Here is a 17250-nt window from a genome sequence, read left to right as displayed (position 1 = left end):
GATGAACATAAATGGGTTTATAGATTTTTTTCTAACAAAATTAGTTTTCATAGTTTAAATTTTAAATAAAGGAAAAAGAGAATTAACGCGACATTTATGATTTCAAAGTCTTCAAAAATACAAACCTGTTCACCACATTAAGAGTTATATTAGTCTTTATACACCAAACTAAAAGATTTTGTAATGAGACTTGGTAAAAGGGCCTAAGGTGTTTAGGGTCAATAATCATGAGTTTTTAACCAAAACGGGGTTATTGAAAAAAATATTTACGAATCTAGTATAGTATGAAAATTATTTACCAAACTAGTGTTTTTCTTCATTTTTTTTTATTTTTCAATATTTCTTATTGTTTTTCTATTTATTAAAAAATCAGCTTTTTTACTTTTTTTAATTCAGTTTTTTTACTATTTATTGTTTTTAAATATCAGTTTATTATTTTATTTTATTTTTGTTTCAGTTTTTTTTTTATTAAATTTTATATACTTTTATTTACTATACATTTAACATAAATATCTAACATACAAAAGAGCTTTATTATTTTGGTTCATTATATGCCTATTTGATTAATTTTTTTCTACCGTTTATATAATGATTACGAGTTTACTTTAATTTTCTTACCATTTATTTATATATATATATTTTTTAAAAACTTAACCCTTTACAAAAAGAAGTTTTTCCTCATGTCTTTATTTATACAATTTTTGCATGCTTTTTAATTGAATTTCTTTACATTGAAAATAAAATATAAAAAGCAAAAGTAATAGTTGTGTTATAAAATTTTGTCCGTATATTTTTTTTACAATTTTGTTTTCACGTGTTTTGAAATAATAGTTTTTATTGATTTGGAAATTTGTTTTCTAAATATTTTTTACATATTTCGTTTTATGCATGTATTTTATGATTTCTTTCGTTTTACAAATTAGATTTTTTTTAAAATTTGTTTTCTATGTTTTTACATATTTGTTTTTATGTAAAGACAAAAAATATGTAAACTTTTGCTTTTTATATTTTATAATGTAAAGACACTCAATTAAAAAGTATGCAAAGTTTGTATAAATAAAGACATGAGAAAAAACTTAAATTTGTAAAAGGGTTAAGTTTTTAAAATATATGTATAAATAAATGGTAAGAAAATTAAAGTAAACTCGTAATCACTATATAATTGGTAGAAAAAAATTAATCAAATAGGCATGTAATGAACCAAAATAATAAAGCTCTTTTGTATGTTAGATATTTATGTTAAATGCATAGTAAATAATAATAATAATAATAATAATAATAATAATAATAATAATAATAATAATAATAAACTGATATTTAAAATAAATAGTAAAAAAACTGAAATAAAAAAAAGTAAAAAAGCTGATATTTTAAATAAATAGAAAAACAATAAGAAATATTGAAAAATAAAAAATATGAAGAAAAACACTAGTTTGGTAAATATTTTTCAAACTATACTAGATTGGTAAATATTTTTTTCAATAACCCTATTTTGGTTAAAAACTCCAATAATCATGGGGATAAAGTCGAAAGTTACCATTTCAGAGTCAAACCCTTTGTCTTTATAGTTTAATTGGTCATCCAATTATGCCAAAAAAAGAATCGATGTTTCCAATGGTGACGTGTCGTTGGGTCCGGGCTACCCAATGGGGTGCCATTTCTTGACACACACACAAGCACACAAACACAATATATATATATATATATATATATATATATATATATATATATATATATATATATATAGAGAGAGAGAGAGAGAGAGAGAGAGAGAGAGAGAGAGAGAGAGAGAGAGGTCCATTAAAAACCATGTTAATTCCTATACTCGTCTTGGAGATAAAAAAATAAAAATAAATAAATCTAAAATGTAATATAATAGGAAAACTCCGAATATTCTTTTTTAATTATTATTTTCGTCATTTTATTTACCAAATTTTTTTTTAAAAAATACTGCTTTTTTGAAATATATATGAAAATATTTTTAATAGAATATTACACTATAAATATTCAAATATAATTTTTAGAATGTTAGAATATTTTAATATTCTACTAGAGCTGTTAGATATGTTAAAATATTCTAAATTTCTACTAAAATTGTTAGAATTTGTAAAATATTCTAATATTATATTATAATTGTTTGAATATTTGTAGCGTAATATTCTAGTAGAATATGTGAATATTCTAAAATTTTTGTTGTAATTTTTATATAGAATATTTCACAGATATTTCAATAAAACGATAATTTTTTTCTTTATTTTTCTTTATCATTTATTTTTTTTGGAAAATATAAATGAAGAAAATAATATATTTTTTTAAAAATTTCAATTATTTTGCATTTTAAAAATATTTTTTTATCTCAAAAATGAGTAGCTAGGATTGCGTCCCCATGTCTAATAAAATATAACGGTCTCAAATTAACCTAACCCTCTATATATATATATATATATATATATATATATATATATATATATATATATATATATATATATATATATATATATATAAACCCTAGCAAGGAGCTAGGGCTAAAACGAGACAATTACATTGAAATGTTCAAAATAAGATTTTGGAGTCATAAATTCCAAGAAATATGGAATTTATGTTTCCGGTGAACAACCCAAATAAAAGTAAAAATAACAATATCATCAGATAATCTATCTTGTCTATGTCTCGTATGATCAAACACACATCTGTTTATGAAGTTCCAAATAGTCCACCAGGTTGTGTTAAAAATAACCTCTAACACTAGTCTTTTACTAGAGGACAAGTGCTTCACATCCAAGAAAGACTTGAAATATCCAACCGATATCAACAAAGAACTATCAATATCACACCATCGACCAAGTTTCTGAATCAAAATTTTTGCTACCCTACACTCCACAAATAAATGATCAACTGTCTCAACTTGATCAATACAATACATATACGACAAAGAGAGCTTAGAATATATATATATATATATATATATATATATATATATATATATATATATATATATATATATATATATATATATATTTCAAGGGCTCGAGTTACTTTTGCTTTCGCGAATTTAATCCTACTTTCACACTTTCAATTATACTTCCCGAAGAGAAAGACTTGTAACAGTTTTTGACGATTCATTGGCATCATTACTTGGACATTTACTTTTCTTAGATTTTGATTTATTATATTTGTTTTCTTTAATTTCTAATGGGTTTTATAAAAATAAAAAACTTTGTTATATATAATTATTAGGAATAGAATTTGTATTCTTTTTTGGATGCATATACTTTCATTAAATTGTTGATAAACCCAATCGGTTTAGGATTTTTATTTTGTATTAAGATTTTGATTTTTTTTCTTTGGTTTTTCATAATTAAGATGATTTCAAAGTTCAAAGATTACATTTATGTATGACTAATTGTCTTGGCTATTTTATTTAATAATAATACATAAATAATACTTTCTTGAAAAAAGTATATATATATATATATATCATACATACTTATAAAGCTAGCATTTTTCCTTGAACCTCATGCATTTGAAACCCCCATAAAATTTTGCAACCACCTCATGCATTTGAAACCTCCTATTTTAATGAATACCACTCAAAAGTCTCTTAATAATGATTAACAATTCAAAGGTTTTATAACTTATATAATATATTTAATTAATAATTAATGGATACTCTACTATAAAAAAGTCAATCTTTTTGAGTAGACACACAAATACAAATCACATACAAAATTCACAAAGAAAACAAGTTTAAAGTTTTTTGTGTTGGTTTGAGGGCTTTGAACAATTTTTCGAGCCATGTTATTATTTTGAAGTTTTTAATTTGTAAGTTTGTTATATACAAATTCTTTTTTGTATTTTCTTGATTTAAGTATTCTTTTAAGAATATCCTTATATGTTGTGGTTGAAATTTTAATGTAAATTAGATTAGATTCATGTTATCGATCATATGTTATGGAAGATGATATATATATATATATATATATATATAATATTTAATTAACTATTGTATACATGTTTGTATGTTCATGTTGCTTCAAAACAATAATTAATTAAAAATCATGGATATGTCATATTATCCATATTATCCATGTAAGCCTTTTTTAAAATGCAAATTGTCTATCTTATCACTTTATATTTTAGTATATGTTTAACATTTTAATTATAACAATAAGTGTTTTTTAAAAGTTTCTTTCACTTATTAATAATAACAAGTGGTTTTAAAATTAATAAGCAATAATTATAAATAATAAAATCAAATTACATGGATATGTCATATTATCCATGCAAGTCTCTTTTGAAATGCAAATGTATATCTTATCACTTTATTATTTAGTGTATGTTTCACATTTTAATAATAATATTAAGTGTTTCTTAAAAGTCTTCTTTAACTTATTATTAATAATAAATGGTTTAAAACTAATGAATAACAATTTTAAATGATAATAACATCAAATTATAAATTACATTTAGCTATAAATAAATTGTATTTTAAATGAACATCATTATTGAAATTAGAAAATGATCTCATAAGTAAAAATATAATTAATCAATAATAATAATTGTTAAAAATAATACTAAATAGATAATTATATTTAATTCTATTAATGAGGAATGTGGGTTGATGCCAATGAATACTATTGTTCAAAATAATAGAGATTATATATATATATATATATATATATATATATATATTAGTGTAAAAATATTATATCAAAGTTAATCTTCGCTGCGCAACGCGCGAGAATTCGTCTATCATTCTATACTTATAAATGAGGCATTTTCCCTTGAACCTGATGCATTTGAAACCCCCACAAAAATTTGCGAACACCTCATGCATTTGAAATCTCCTATTTTAATGAATACCACTCAAAAGTCTCTTAATAATGATTAACAATTCAAAGATTTTATAACTTATATAATATATTTAATAAACAATTAATGTATAGTCTACTATAAAAAGGTCAATCTCTTTGATTAGAAACACAAATACAAATCACAAACAAAAATCACAAAGAAAACAAGTTTAAAGGTTTTTGTGTTGGTTTGAGGGCTTTAGACCATTTTTCGAGCCATGTTATTATGTTGAAATTTTTAATTTGTAAATTTGTTATATACTAATTCTTTTTTATATTTTCTTGGTTTAAGTATTCTTTTAAGAATATCATTGTATGTTGTGGTCGAACTTTTAATGTAAATTAAATTACATTCGTGTTATCGATATATATATATATATATATATATATATATATATATATATATATATATATATATATATATAATTTAATTAACTATTGTATACATGTTTGTATGTTCGTGTTGCTTTAAAACAATAATTAATTAAAATCATGGATATGTCATATTATCCATGTAAGTCTCTTTTAAAATGCAAATTATATGTCTTATCACTTTATATTTTAGTATATGTTTAACATTTTAATTATAATAATAAGTGTTTTTTAAAGTTTCTTTCACTTATTAATAATAATAAGTGGTTTTAAAATTAATGAACAATAATTATAAATAATAAAATCAAATTATAAAATCATGGATATGTTATATTATCCATGCAAGTCTCTTTTAAAATGCAAATTGTCTATATTATAATTTTATTATTTAGTGTATGTTTCACATTTTAATAAAAATATTAAGTGTTTCTTAAAAGTCTTCTTTAACTTATTATTAATAATAAGTGGTTTAAGATTAATGAATAATAATTTTAAATGATAATAACATCAAATTATAAATTACATTTACCTACAAATAATTTATATTTTAAATAAACATCATTATTGAAATTACAAAATGACCTCATAAGTAAAAATATAATTAATCAATCATAATAATTGTTAAAAATAATACTAAATAGATAATTATATTTAATTCTATTAATGAAGAAGGTGGGTTGATGTCAATGAATATTATTGTTCAAAATAATTGAGATTATATATATATATATATATATATATATATATATATATATATATATATATATATATATATATATAAATTAGTATAAAAATATTATCTCAAAGTTAATGTCAATAACATAATCATTTTAAACATATTTTTCAATATTTTAACGATATACTTTTAACCTGCGTTGCGCAACGCGCGAGAATTCGTCTAGTATATATATATATATATATATATATATATATATATATATATATATCAAGGTTTTAAAAAGCTCGCCATGGCTCGCCATGACTCCAAGGCTTGTATATGCCGCCAAGCTTTACCAAAACGCCGCCTTGACTCATATATGTGTATAAAAATGAATAATAGTAGAAAATACATATAAAAATATGAATTATATACAAAATTGCCGCTTTAAGTCACTCCTTACAAACGACATGACTCGCCAAGGCTCGGAAAAGCTCAAGGCTTGACATTGCCGCCAAGTCACGCCTTACGTTATTTAGAACCTTGATATATATATATATATATATATATATATATATATATATATATATATATATATATATATATATATATATATATATATATATATATACACCTTTGAATTTGGAGGCCCTTATAATTGGAGGTTACGTGCGACCGCACCACCAACACACCCCAAGACCGCCACTGAATACAACTAACATATGTAATAAGGATTTGACTAAAAGGGTTGTGGAGTTCTTTCCATAGATGTGCAAAGGTCATACATAGTAATCTTGTGATCACAAGATCTATATTTAAAAAAAAAAAGTTTAGTTGTGACATGCAAAAAAGATTAATTGTTTTACTTGGATGTAAAAACTTATGTGTCGTTTGGTTCGCTGGAATCCATTGGGATTAGAAAGAATTGGAATCTAATTTGATCACTTTCCTTTGTTTGGTTCAAGCTTTCAAAAGGAATTAGATTCCCAAATGAGTCAAATTTTCCTTCCAATGAGGGAAAATAAATTACATCTAAAAACTTAAGGAATTAAAATTTATTTCAAGTGAGAATGTTGAATGTTACCATATTACCCATTTACTTTTAACACTACATATGAAACCCCTCTGTCGCCATCACCACCACCACCTCCACCACCACCCACTACCACCACCCACTACCACCGCTACAAACCACCACCTTTACCGCCACCCACCGTCACCACCACCGATAACTCCGCTACCACCACCCTCCACCCACTAGCACCACCACCATCGACCATTGTCACCGCTATCACCACCTCCGCCACAACCATCACCACCTCCACCACAACACATGACCGCCGTCACCACCTGCTACACACCACCTCTACCAGCACCTACCACCGCCATAACCACCCACCACCACCACCGTCACCATGTATACCACCACACTACCTTCCACCTGCCACCACCACTCACCACTACGACCATACCATCACTGCCACCACCACCGCTATCACCTCCGCCACCACCACCAACACCTTCGCCACCACCTTCATCACCACCATCGTTACTACCACCATTGCCACCTCCACCACTACACCACCCACCACCTCCGCCACTACTCATGACCACCACCATCACCATCATTTACTAATTTTATAATTTACATAATATACTTTTACATATAAGTTATAAAACAAAGTAAAAATAAGCAAAAAAAATAATTGTCATTTTATATTATTTCAGTTCCATTGTCTGCCAACCAAACATAATATGGAATTGGATTCAAATTTCATTTTTGCCAACCAAATAGAATATGAAATTGGATTGCAATTCCTGTGAGATTCCAATTCCTTAACATATTTCAATTCCTTCAAAAACATTCTGCAAACCAAACGCCACCTTAATATATGATTAAAAATATGAACCTTGTTTGATCTGGTTTGATGCAGTTAATTACACTGGAACAAAATTAATTTTATGTTTCAAAGTGGAATGTAAATTATATTGAATATTTATTTGGTTTATTGAACCTCACCTCGATATAGAAACTTAACGTACCATAAAGCCAAATCGACCTAGTCTGAACCAGTTTAAATCGGTTAATTGAACCTAGATTTGGTTTATAAAAGCTGCTCAAAAAAATGTGGTTTATAAAAAATATTAGTGATTTGTAACAAAAGTTGATGTTACCTGGTATGTGCATGAATCAAGTTGTATATCTAAATCATATTATTGCATCTATATCTTTTAATTTCTTGTCGTTTTTGTGGTTTTATGGATGATAATGGGAGTGCAATTTCCATATATATTTTGGTTAACTTCTTTTTTGGTTTTATCTTATCATGTATGATCAGAAAAAGAAATAAAAACCATTATTGTCGATGTATCCTTTTATCGATGTATAAGAGCCCAATACGCTGTACCCTTTTATCGATTATTTGAGTTTCATTAAATATAATACATTAAAAAACCCATATTATTCCAAAGATCATATTTTTCAAAAAAAAAAAAACAAAAAAAAAAAACAATCATATAATATAAAAATATAGATATTTGGTAAGCCTCCAAAGAATCAGTAGAATATGGCTATTGCAGTTTTCAAACCTGCCTAAAATTCAACCGACCTATCTGTGTTTTAGAAATCAAATTTAACTATCAATAAATTGATCTCTAAAATTAATATAATAATAAACAAATATATTATCTTTGTCTTTATCTTACTATTAATAAAAAATGAAGATTGTGAAAAGCTGCTTACTGGTTGAAAAACAAGGATAAAATTGGTAGATTTTTGGATTGACAAGGCTGGTGTAAGAATCCCAAAAACAAATGATTCTAAGAAACTTGGACTTGAAGAAACTCGACAAGAAAAAAAATGATAAATCATGGGAATTAAGGGACCTAGTACATGCAGACGCCCATATTTTTGCCAAATCCTTTTTATAGAATGTGAATGAGTCATTTTTGTTTGCGTTCATGAGTATAATTCCATCACTTCTCTAGTTTTCGAAGTTCATCAACTATCTCATTTTATATTAAAGGCTCAACTTTTTAGAAGATTATAACTCATATTCTACACTTTTGAACTTTGTTGACTATCTTAATTAGAGTGATTCCAACTTTTTTGAATTTTGTACATGGTTAAATTAGTGCGAGTCTGCGAGAGATCCTACTAGTGGACGAGAGAAATCTTATACTGCATAACTCTTATATAGTTGTCCCACGTCTTATTCCGAAAATGACTAACTTCAGTTGGGGTGTCAGCTACACGTAATTTGCCTTTCACGTTCCTTTTTCGTAGGAAATGATAACCTCATTCTAAATAACGTGAGGCGTGACTTAGCAGCAAAGTAAAAGTTAAGTCATGACAAGTCTTAGCGAGTCATAACGTTTTTCAAGGCGTGACTATTTTATATATATTAAAAAAGATAAATCATATAATTATTGATTTTTATCAAGTATATCAAGTTTTTAGTAGTTTTATATTAGTATTTAATATAAAAAGTTAACAAAAATACAATTATTTTAGGCCCAATAAAAAAAAAATAAAAAAAAAAACTCGCGCCTTGAAAAAAAACTCGCGTCATATCGCGATAAGGCGCGCCTTGACACGTTATTTGGGCGTCACGTTTAACAAACCCGCATTGGACGTTTTCGTAACGGCTACACCACGCCTTACGTCAGGGCACGCCTTGAGGCGCCCTATGACACGTTTTTTAGAACCATGCTCTCATTGCCTTTTTTAATATTATTTAATAATTATATAACAAATATTATTTATTTATAAAAAGACTCAAGTTTGATAAAAAATCATTTTTTAATCGATCTAAACTAAATAGTCAAAACTAAGGTGCGATTACCCCGTTTTGCAGGGATCGTAATCTGTAAATTTACTATTAGGAATTGAGCATTTTTGTAATTTTTTAAACACATGAACCGTTTTTGTAAATAAAATATGCACAATAAAGTTTTCTATAAATTACATAGACAATTTTTGTAATTTATTTTCAACACAGTGACTAAACCTACCAACATATGAAATTCTTAAACAAATTGATCGTTTCTGTAAAAAAATCTGTACATTGATATTTTCTGTAATTTGTAGGGGCAATGTATAACTTATTTTGTACTCAGGGATCAAATCTATCAATATATGAAATTGTTATCGCCAAAATATGAAATGTAAAAATATTGTGGCCAAAGAATATAAAACTATATTTTTCATTTTCCAATCACCGCAGTCAATGAGGGGTTGATGTTGGATGTTCAGCTCCTTGATCTTGTGTTTAAGATACCTATCACCACAGTCAAAAGCATCCCTCATAACTGTCGTATGGCTTTCTCTCAGGCTTTGAAAGTAGCCCTTTCCATGGTGGATGTTCATCCCGGATCCATTAAAGTGTGGGTTACATTGTTAATTCTTCCTAGGTGTACTCTTCAGGTTTTCAGGCCCACGAATAGGCAAGAAAGTAGGTCTGGGAACAGGAAGTCCTTGCAACATCGTAACATCCTAAGCGCATTAGTTACTTGGGGGTACAGAAGACGGTATAGCCAAGCCTGTTAAAAATTTGGTTGACAATGCAAGGCTGGAGCAACAAGGCAAAAAAGAAGAGTACATTCAGGAGGATAGAACATGGAGCAACACCAATGTCAGACAATGTCTCCGTAAGGTTGCAGATGGGCATTTCACAGCGACAGTGAAAGTATTATGTTCCTCGAGGGTTGCTCCATACGAGGATGCTACCACGAAGGCATTAGAGGGTAACCATCCACACAAGTCACCACCATCTATGTCGAGTACCATATGTTCAGTACCTCCCCTTGTGGTTGATATTGACAATGTCATTGGCGACATTAAATCATTCCATAAAGGAACCTCGTATGTGAGAGAGGAGTTGAGAGCTCAACACATTTTAGATGCTCTTTATGGAGAAGGTCCAGCTATAGCCAAAGACCTCTTACGTGCTATTACATGTGTGGTTAATCTATGGCTAAGGGGAGATGCCCTTTGAGTTTGGCGGAATTTGTTGCCTCTGCTCCTCTTACACCGCTTTTAAAACCTGACAAAGGAATACGACCTATTGCAGTAGGAACTATATGGAGACGTTTGGTTTCCAAGCTGGCTATGAAAGTTGTTGGTAAAGAAATCGCCAAGTATCTCAATGATTTTCAGTTCGGGTTCGGGGTGTCGGGTGGCGCTGAAGCCGTATTACATAACGCCAACAGGGTGTTGAGTGAGCGCCACAATGACGGGTTTTTTCCATGCTTACCGTGGACTTCTCCAATACCTGTAACCTTGTTGACAGATCCGCATTACTTCATGAGGTCAGATTGAGGTGCCCTTCTATATCCTTGTGGGTAGAATTCCTATATGGTCAAGCAACAAGGTTATATCTAGGAGACACGTATATTTGGTCTACTACTGGAGTTCAACAAGGAGACCCCTTGGGACCACTTCTCTTTGCCCTTGTGTTGCACCCACTCTAACATAATATTAGAGACAATTGCAAGCTTCTTCTCCATGCATGGTACCTTGATGATGGCACACTTATTGAAGATTCTGAGGAGGTGCCCAAAGCGATAGACATCATTAAGGCTATTGGCCCAAAACTGGGCCTTCAGTTGAATATCAAGAAAATCGAGCTCTTTTGGCCCTCGTGTGATGGAAGGAAGCTGTGTGAGGGGCTATTCCCAGTTGGCATCGGGAGGCCGCCATTGGGGGTGAAACTTCTCGGGGGAGCTGTTAGTAGAGATGCTAGTTTCATTAGCAACTTAGCCATAAAGAGAGCTGATGCGCATTCTTCCATAATTGCCTGACCTGCAGAGTGAGCTCCTTCTACTTCGGTCTTGTATAGGTATTGCTAAACTTTTCTTTGGACTGAGGACGTGCCAACCCGTTCACATGGAGGAGGCGACGTTGTTCTTCGATAATGGGTTGCGCGGGGTGATTGAGGACATTGTGGTGTGTGGTGGCCCTTTCATTGGCGACATACAGTGGCGAATTGCTTCCCTACCCATTCAGTTTGGTGTTTTGGGTTTATACTCGGTAGTAGAGGCTACCTCATATGCTTTTGTTGCCTAAAGGGCCCAATCTTGGGTATTGCAAGACCATATCTTACGGGATAGCGGTATTTATGGTATGGATTTTGATTATGCTTGTGCCTTAGATTCTCTTCGTAACAAGCTTTCGTACAATGACCTTAGCAGTTTTACTACTAAGGACACCCCCTAAATCCCAGAATGCACTGGCGAGTGCCCTTTTTAGTAAAATTGTCCAAGATATGGAAGTGAATTTCAATATGACGGCTTGACAGAAAGTAGTTTTCCAGTGTTTACGTGCACCACATGCTCAAGATTTTCTTCTAGCTATCCCTATAGATAGGCTTGGCCAACATATGTCTCTTGTGGAGTATCGTACCATCCTCAAATATCAACTCATGATTCCAATATTCCCAGCTGATGGGATATGTCCAGTGTGCCGCAGGGCATGTTTGGACTCTTTTGGCGAGCATGCAGTTCCTTGCAAAGAACTCCTAGGGTTCAAATACAGGCATGATATGGTTAGGGATGTTTTGGTCGACAAATGTAAGCGTGTCGGGGTTTCCGCCAAGAAAGAGGCTCCTGTGAATTTCCTAACTGACCCGACAGAAGGAAGGTCAACCCTTAGACCGACCGACGTTTTGATTTTTGGATGGGTTGGAGGGAAACACGCATGCGTGGAACTTACATGGGTATCTCCTCTCGTAAGCTTGAGGGTCGGGGGTTTCACGACGGGACAGACTGCATTAAAAGTTGCTACATGCACGGTCACCAAACATGAGAAACCATGCATGGAAAATCAACACGTGTTCATACCATTTGCATTTTATACGTTTGGTTTCCTTGCGCCAGATGCGATAGAGCTTCTTAGTAGAGTACAACGGATCATGCATACTAATGTTATATCCCCTGGATCTATGGATGTAATCTTCAAAAGAATTGACTTTATCATACAAAATGGCTTAACGGCGCAACTTGTTGCCCGTTTTCCTTCTCATTCATTGTACGATGATAACTAAGATGTATTGATTTTTAGTTTTCAAAGAGAAAATTATTTTTTTCTCATTTTCCAATTAAAATTAGTATATATAATAATTACGTAACTAAAACATAACAATAAATGAAATAAGCCTACATGCTATATATATTTCCCCCTTATTTCTGATTTCACCCTTAAAACCATGTCAAGTTTCTCTCTCGAAAAATGATTGTTTTTTTGCGTAAACTGTTACATGCCTTTGACCTTTTTTTTTGTTTTTTTTTTGTTTTTTTTTTGTGTGTGTGTCTTTGACCCGTTGAATGAAAGTGTGACTGAATGAGTTAGTTTAGTTTTTATTTATACAGGGTGAACAAAAAAAATTAATTTTAAGTAGACTTTACCTATGAAAAAAATATTTTACCTGTGAGTAGGGTGTGGTAATCTATTTGCCTACCAAAAAAATATTTTACCTATGAGTAGGGTGTGGTAATATATTTATGGGTAAATTACACCGTTGGTCCCTCGTGCATATGCCAGAAAGCGTGTTTAGTCCCTATTTCCAAAATTTAACTCGTGTAGTCCCTCGTTGTTATTTATCTTGCACGGTTAGTCCCTATGCACGTTAACTGTTAAATGCTTCCGTTTAAGCTACCCACGTGCCTTGCACGCAGGGGCATTTTCGTCTTTTCAGGGTTTGTGTACATGAACCATTATGGCGCGACTTCGATAACCGATCATTTCTCGTTTCATCCTCCGTCGACCCTTATCATTGCACAAGAAAACCCTAGTTTTCTACGATGGTCAACTGGAGGATTAGGCAAGAATGGGAGGAATACGATCTCCAAAGCTCATACGGTAAAATTTTCTACATTTTCAGTTGATCATCCATTATACGTTCCTAAAAGGTAAAAAAAATTATTTGATTTTTTATTTTTTGGGTTCGCAGCTGACAATCCATGTATGTTCTCGATACGATTGAACTATGGTGGAGTTTTTATGAAGTTTCCAGGCCGCAAATACATAAAGGGGAAGATGAAATATATTGATGACATTGATAGTGACTTGTTCTCGGTGCATGATATGGATGAGATAATGGAATTGCTTGATTGTGTGGAACCAGGTAAAAGTATTTACTACCATTTCAAACGACCAACCTGCGATTTAGATTTTGGGTTGTATGCTTTGGGTTGTGACGAAGATATAAACCACTTTAGGTCATACGTTTATGAACACAAGGTGATAGAAGTGTATACAGAGTTTTGGGAAACCAAGCTGCATACGTATCAAATGTCCCCAAACCCTGCAAAGATTAAGATACACAAAATTCCTGAGTCCCTTTGTCGTAAAAGGTTGTTATTGACATGGTCAAATTCAGGGGATGGTCCTAGTGAAGAAGCCCCTGTTTTTTAGAATGTAGAAACTATGGACCAACCCCCTAGTACATTACCTGAAACAACCTTGGAACAACCCCCTGTTACATTGAATGAAACAGTTGAGCCAACCCCTGCCTATATACCAAGAATTAAAAGCCCTTTGACTGAACCAATGATGGGAAGCACATGTCCTAATGTTGATGGGTGGGATGATACATTTGAATGGTGTGAACCGTTTGGTGGGACTCCTATGGAACAAGATGAACCAAATATTGAAAAAGCAGGTGAAGACAGTCAAGCTAGTAAAGACAGTCATGATAGTGAAGACAATGAAGATAGTGAAGACAGTCAAGATAGTGATTACATAGTTGATGAAGATAACTTGTTAGATGATCCAGACGTTGATATGAAGAACTTTCACCTCAACATTGACAAAGAGGTGGAGTGGGTTGGAAGTTTTCCTGATGATCGAGATGAAGCAGTAGAAGGTGATGAAGAATTAGAGGTTATAGACACTGAAGAATTAGTATCTGCATCTTCATCAGATGAGGGTGAAGCTAGTAAAAAAAGGAAGAAGATAAGAGATTTACAAAGAGCACATAAGAATGAAGCATCTGCTGTCAAAGATCCATTTTACATCCACCAGACTTTTAGCATATCCAAGGAAGTTAAACAACAAATTTATCTTCATTCCATACAGAGTAGAAGGGAGTTAGACTTCGTCAAGAATGACAAAAACAGGATTAGAGTGGTTTGTAAAGGGACAATACCAAACCTTGGGATATTAGAAACAGGTGGGGCCATTGTGAGTAATGACAAAGTGGTACCAAGTCAAAAGAAAAAGAAAGTCAAAGATGGTTCTATTCATAAATGCCCATGGGTCCTACTAGTGAGTAAGTGGAAAAAAGACATTAACTGGACTGTTAAGACCTATGAAAAGGAACATACATGTGTTCAAACAAGGAAAATTAGGGCATGCAACTACAAGTTTCTCTCTGAACAAATTATTGACACAATGGAGTCAAACCCAGAAATACCACTTAGAGCATTACGTGAGATGCTTGAGAAGAAATACCAAGTTGGATTGTCAGACATGAAAGTTCATAGGGCGAAAACGAAAGCCCTGGAATCAATTAGGGGAGATTTTGCTGCTCAGTACTCGTGTCTAAGAGACTACTTACAGGAGGTGCAGAGTAGAAATCCAAACACCACAGTCAAACTTCAAGTGCAAAGTGAACCATGTTATGCATCTGAGACCAGGGTATTTGAACGAGTATACATTTGTCTTGGTCCACTGAAAAGTGGCTTTGCAGCAGGGAAAAGAGATTTACTAGGGCTTGATGGTGCATTCATGAAGGGTCCATACCATGGTATGATCCTGACAGCAGTGGTATGTGCATAATCATTTTTTATTAATGTTTGACCATAGTTAACTGTTTGCTTATTACTATGTTTGACATGATAATTCAGGGTTTAGATGGGAACAATTGCACATACCCTTTGGCATATGCAGTTGTTGAAGCAGAGAACTTTAATTCATGGACCTGGTTTTTAACTAACTTAGGAGATGATCTTGGTTTGTATGCAAACTCCAACTTCACTTTCATATCAGACAGACAGAAGGTAACTAAAGTTCTCCATTCATTTTCACCTACATGTTTTACAATTCAATAAGCAACTTCACTCTTTTGATGATTTAGGGGTTATTGCCTGCACTTGAGAAACTTTTCCCAGCAGCAGAGCATAGATATTGCCTAAGGCATCTTCATGAGAACATGAAACGTAAATGGAGGGGCAAGGAATTCAAGGATTGTCTTTGGAATTGTGCAACATGTACCACCATACCACAATTCAACAGTGCCATGGAAGAACTAAATAAACTTAACAGTGAAGCATATGACTGGCTTAATTCTATTCCACCTAAGCACTGGTCCAGATCCCACTTCTCAGGTATATAATATTATGTTGATAAGTGTATATTTTTTAAATATAATCTAATACAGTTGTGTTATATCAGGGAGGGCACATTGTGATGCTTTGTTGAATAATATGTGTGAGAGTTTGAATAGCAAGATAGTGAAGGGTCGTGATAAGCCAATTATCAGTTGCTTGGAGTTTATTAGGGAGTATATCATGAGGAAAATTGTCATGGTTCAAAAAGAAATTGCAAAGCTAATGGCCCATTAACTCCTACATCCACTAAGACCCTTCAAAAAACTAAAGAAAGGGTAGTACAGTGTAGGGCAGTGTTCTGTGGCAATGGGAAGTACCAGGTTACAAGTGAAGGTGCTAATCAGTATGTGGTTAATATGGAACAACAAACTTGTTCATGTAACAGGTGGGAACTGACAGGCATGCCCTGCAAACATAGTATAGCAGCTATATGGGATATGAGGCTTAACAATGAAAATGTTGGAATACCTGAGACATGGGTTCACCCAACATATTGGCTCAAGACTTGGAAAAAAATGTATGTCTTCAAAGTTGAACCTATTAATGGGAGGTTTTTGTGGGAAAAAAGCACATGTCCTACCAAGTTGATACCACCAAAGTATCGTGTCCCTATTGGCAGACCAAAAAAAAAAAAAAGATCTGCAACAGAAGATGATGGAGTGTCCACAAAATGGAAATCTGTAACATGCACAAAATGTGGAAATGTGGGACATAATGGAAGGACCTGCAAGGGACAATCACAGACTGGGAATGGAACAGGAGAAGGTGCAGCAGGGAATGGAACAGGAGAAGGTGCAGTAGGTAGCAGTGGTGGTGTAAATAAAGGAGTTGGGAAGAAGGGAAAAAGCCCCATGCTTTGAGAATTTGTAGTTTGTTATCATGATCATGAAGGATAACTATGTTTTTGTTAGGCATTTACTGCCATATTACTTTGTTGTTATGTTTTGTATTTTGATACTTTGTTGCTATCTAGGATAACTATATGTATGCCATAACACTATGTTGCTATTTTGGATGTCCCTTTATGTTAATGGTAAA

At 31.9% G+C, this 17250-nt stretch overlaps 1 protein-coding gene across 1 annotated transcript; it reads left to right on the top strand.

Annotated features, from left to right (window-relative positions):
• Positions 1-14308: 14308 nt before the first annotated feature.
• Positions 14309-16446, top strand: LOC145163321 (uncharacterized). Its single transcript, XM_079082162.1, has 4 exons — positions 14309-15649; positions 15730-15882; positions 15960-16209; positions 16277-16446. Exons 1-4 carry the CDS (start codon positions 14309-14311, stop codon positions 16444-16446), a joined length of 1914 nt encoding a protein of 637 aa, XP_078938288.1.
• The last annotated feature ends 804 nt before the right edge of the window (positions 16447-17250 follow it).

The sequence above is a fragment of the Lactuca virosa genome, chromosome 3, assembly GCF_052849685.1.
Source record: "Lactuca virosa cultivar CGN04683 chromosome 3, Lactuca_virosa_CGN04683_v6, whole genome shotgun sequence".
Classification (NCBI taxonomy): Eukaryota; Viridiplantae; Streptophyta; class Magnoliopsida; order Asterales; family Asteraceae; genus Lactuca; species Lactuca virosa.
The sequence above is the reverse complement of the archived record's forward strand: the minus strand, read 5'-3'. Positions and strand labels throughout refer to the sequence as shown.

Bases quoted from the DNA above. Each gene is read 5' to 3' on its own strand.
- LOC145163321 (XM_079082162.1), top strand. From the start codon at position 14,309: ATGGACCAACCCCCTAGTACATTACCTGAAACAACCTTGGAACAACCC. The intron at 15,650-15,729 runs GTATGTGCATAA...ATGATAATTCAG, and splicing joins GTATGATCCTGACAGCAGTG to GGTTTAGATGGGAACAATTG. The intron at 15,883-15,959 runs GTAACTAAAGTT...TTGATGATTTAG, and splicing joins TCATATCAGACAGACAGAAG to GGGTTATTGCCTGCACTTGA.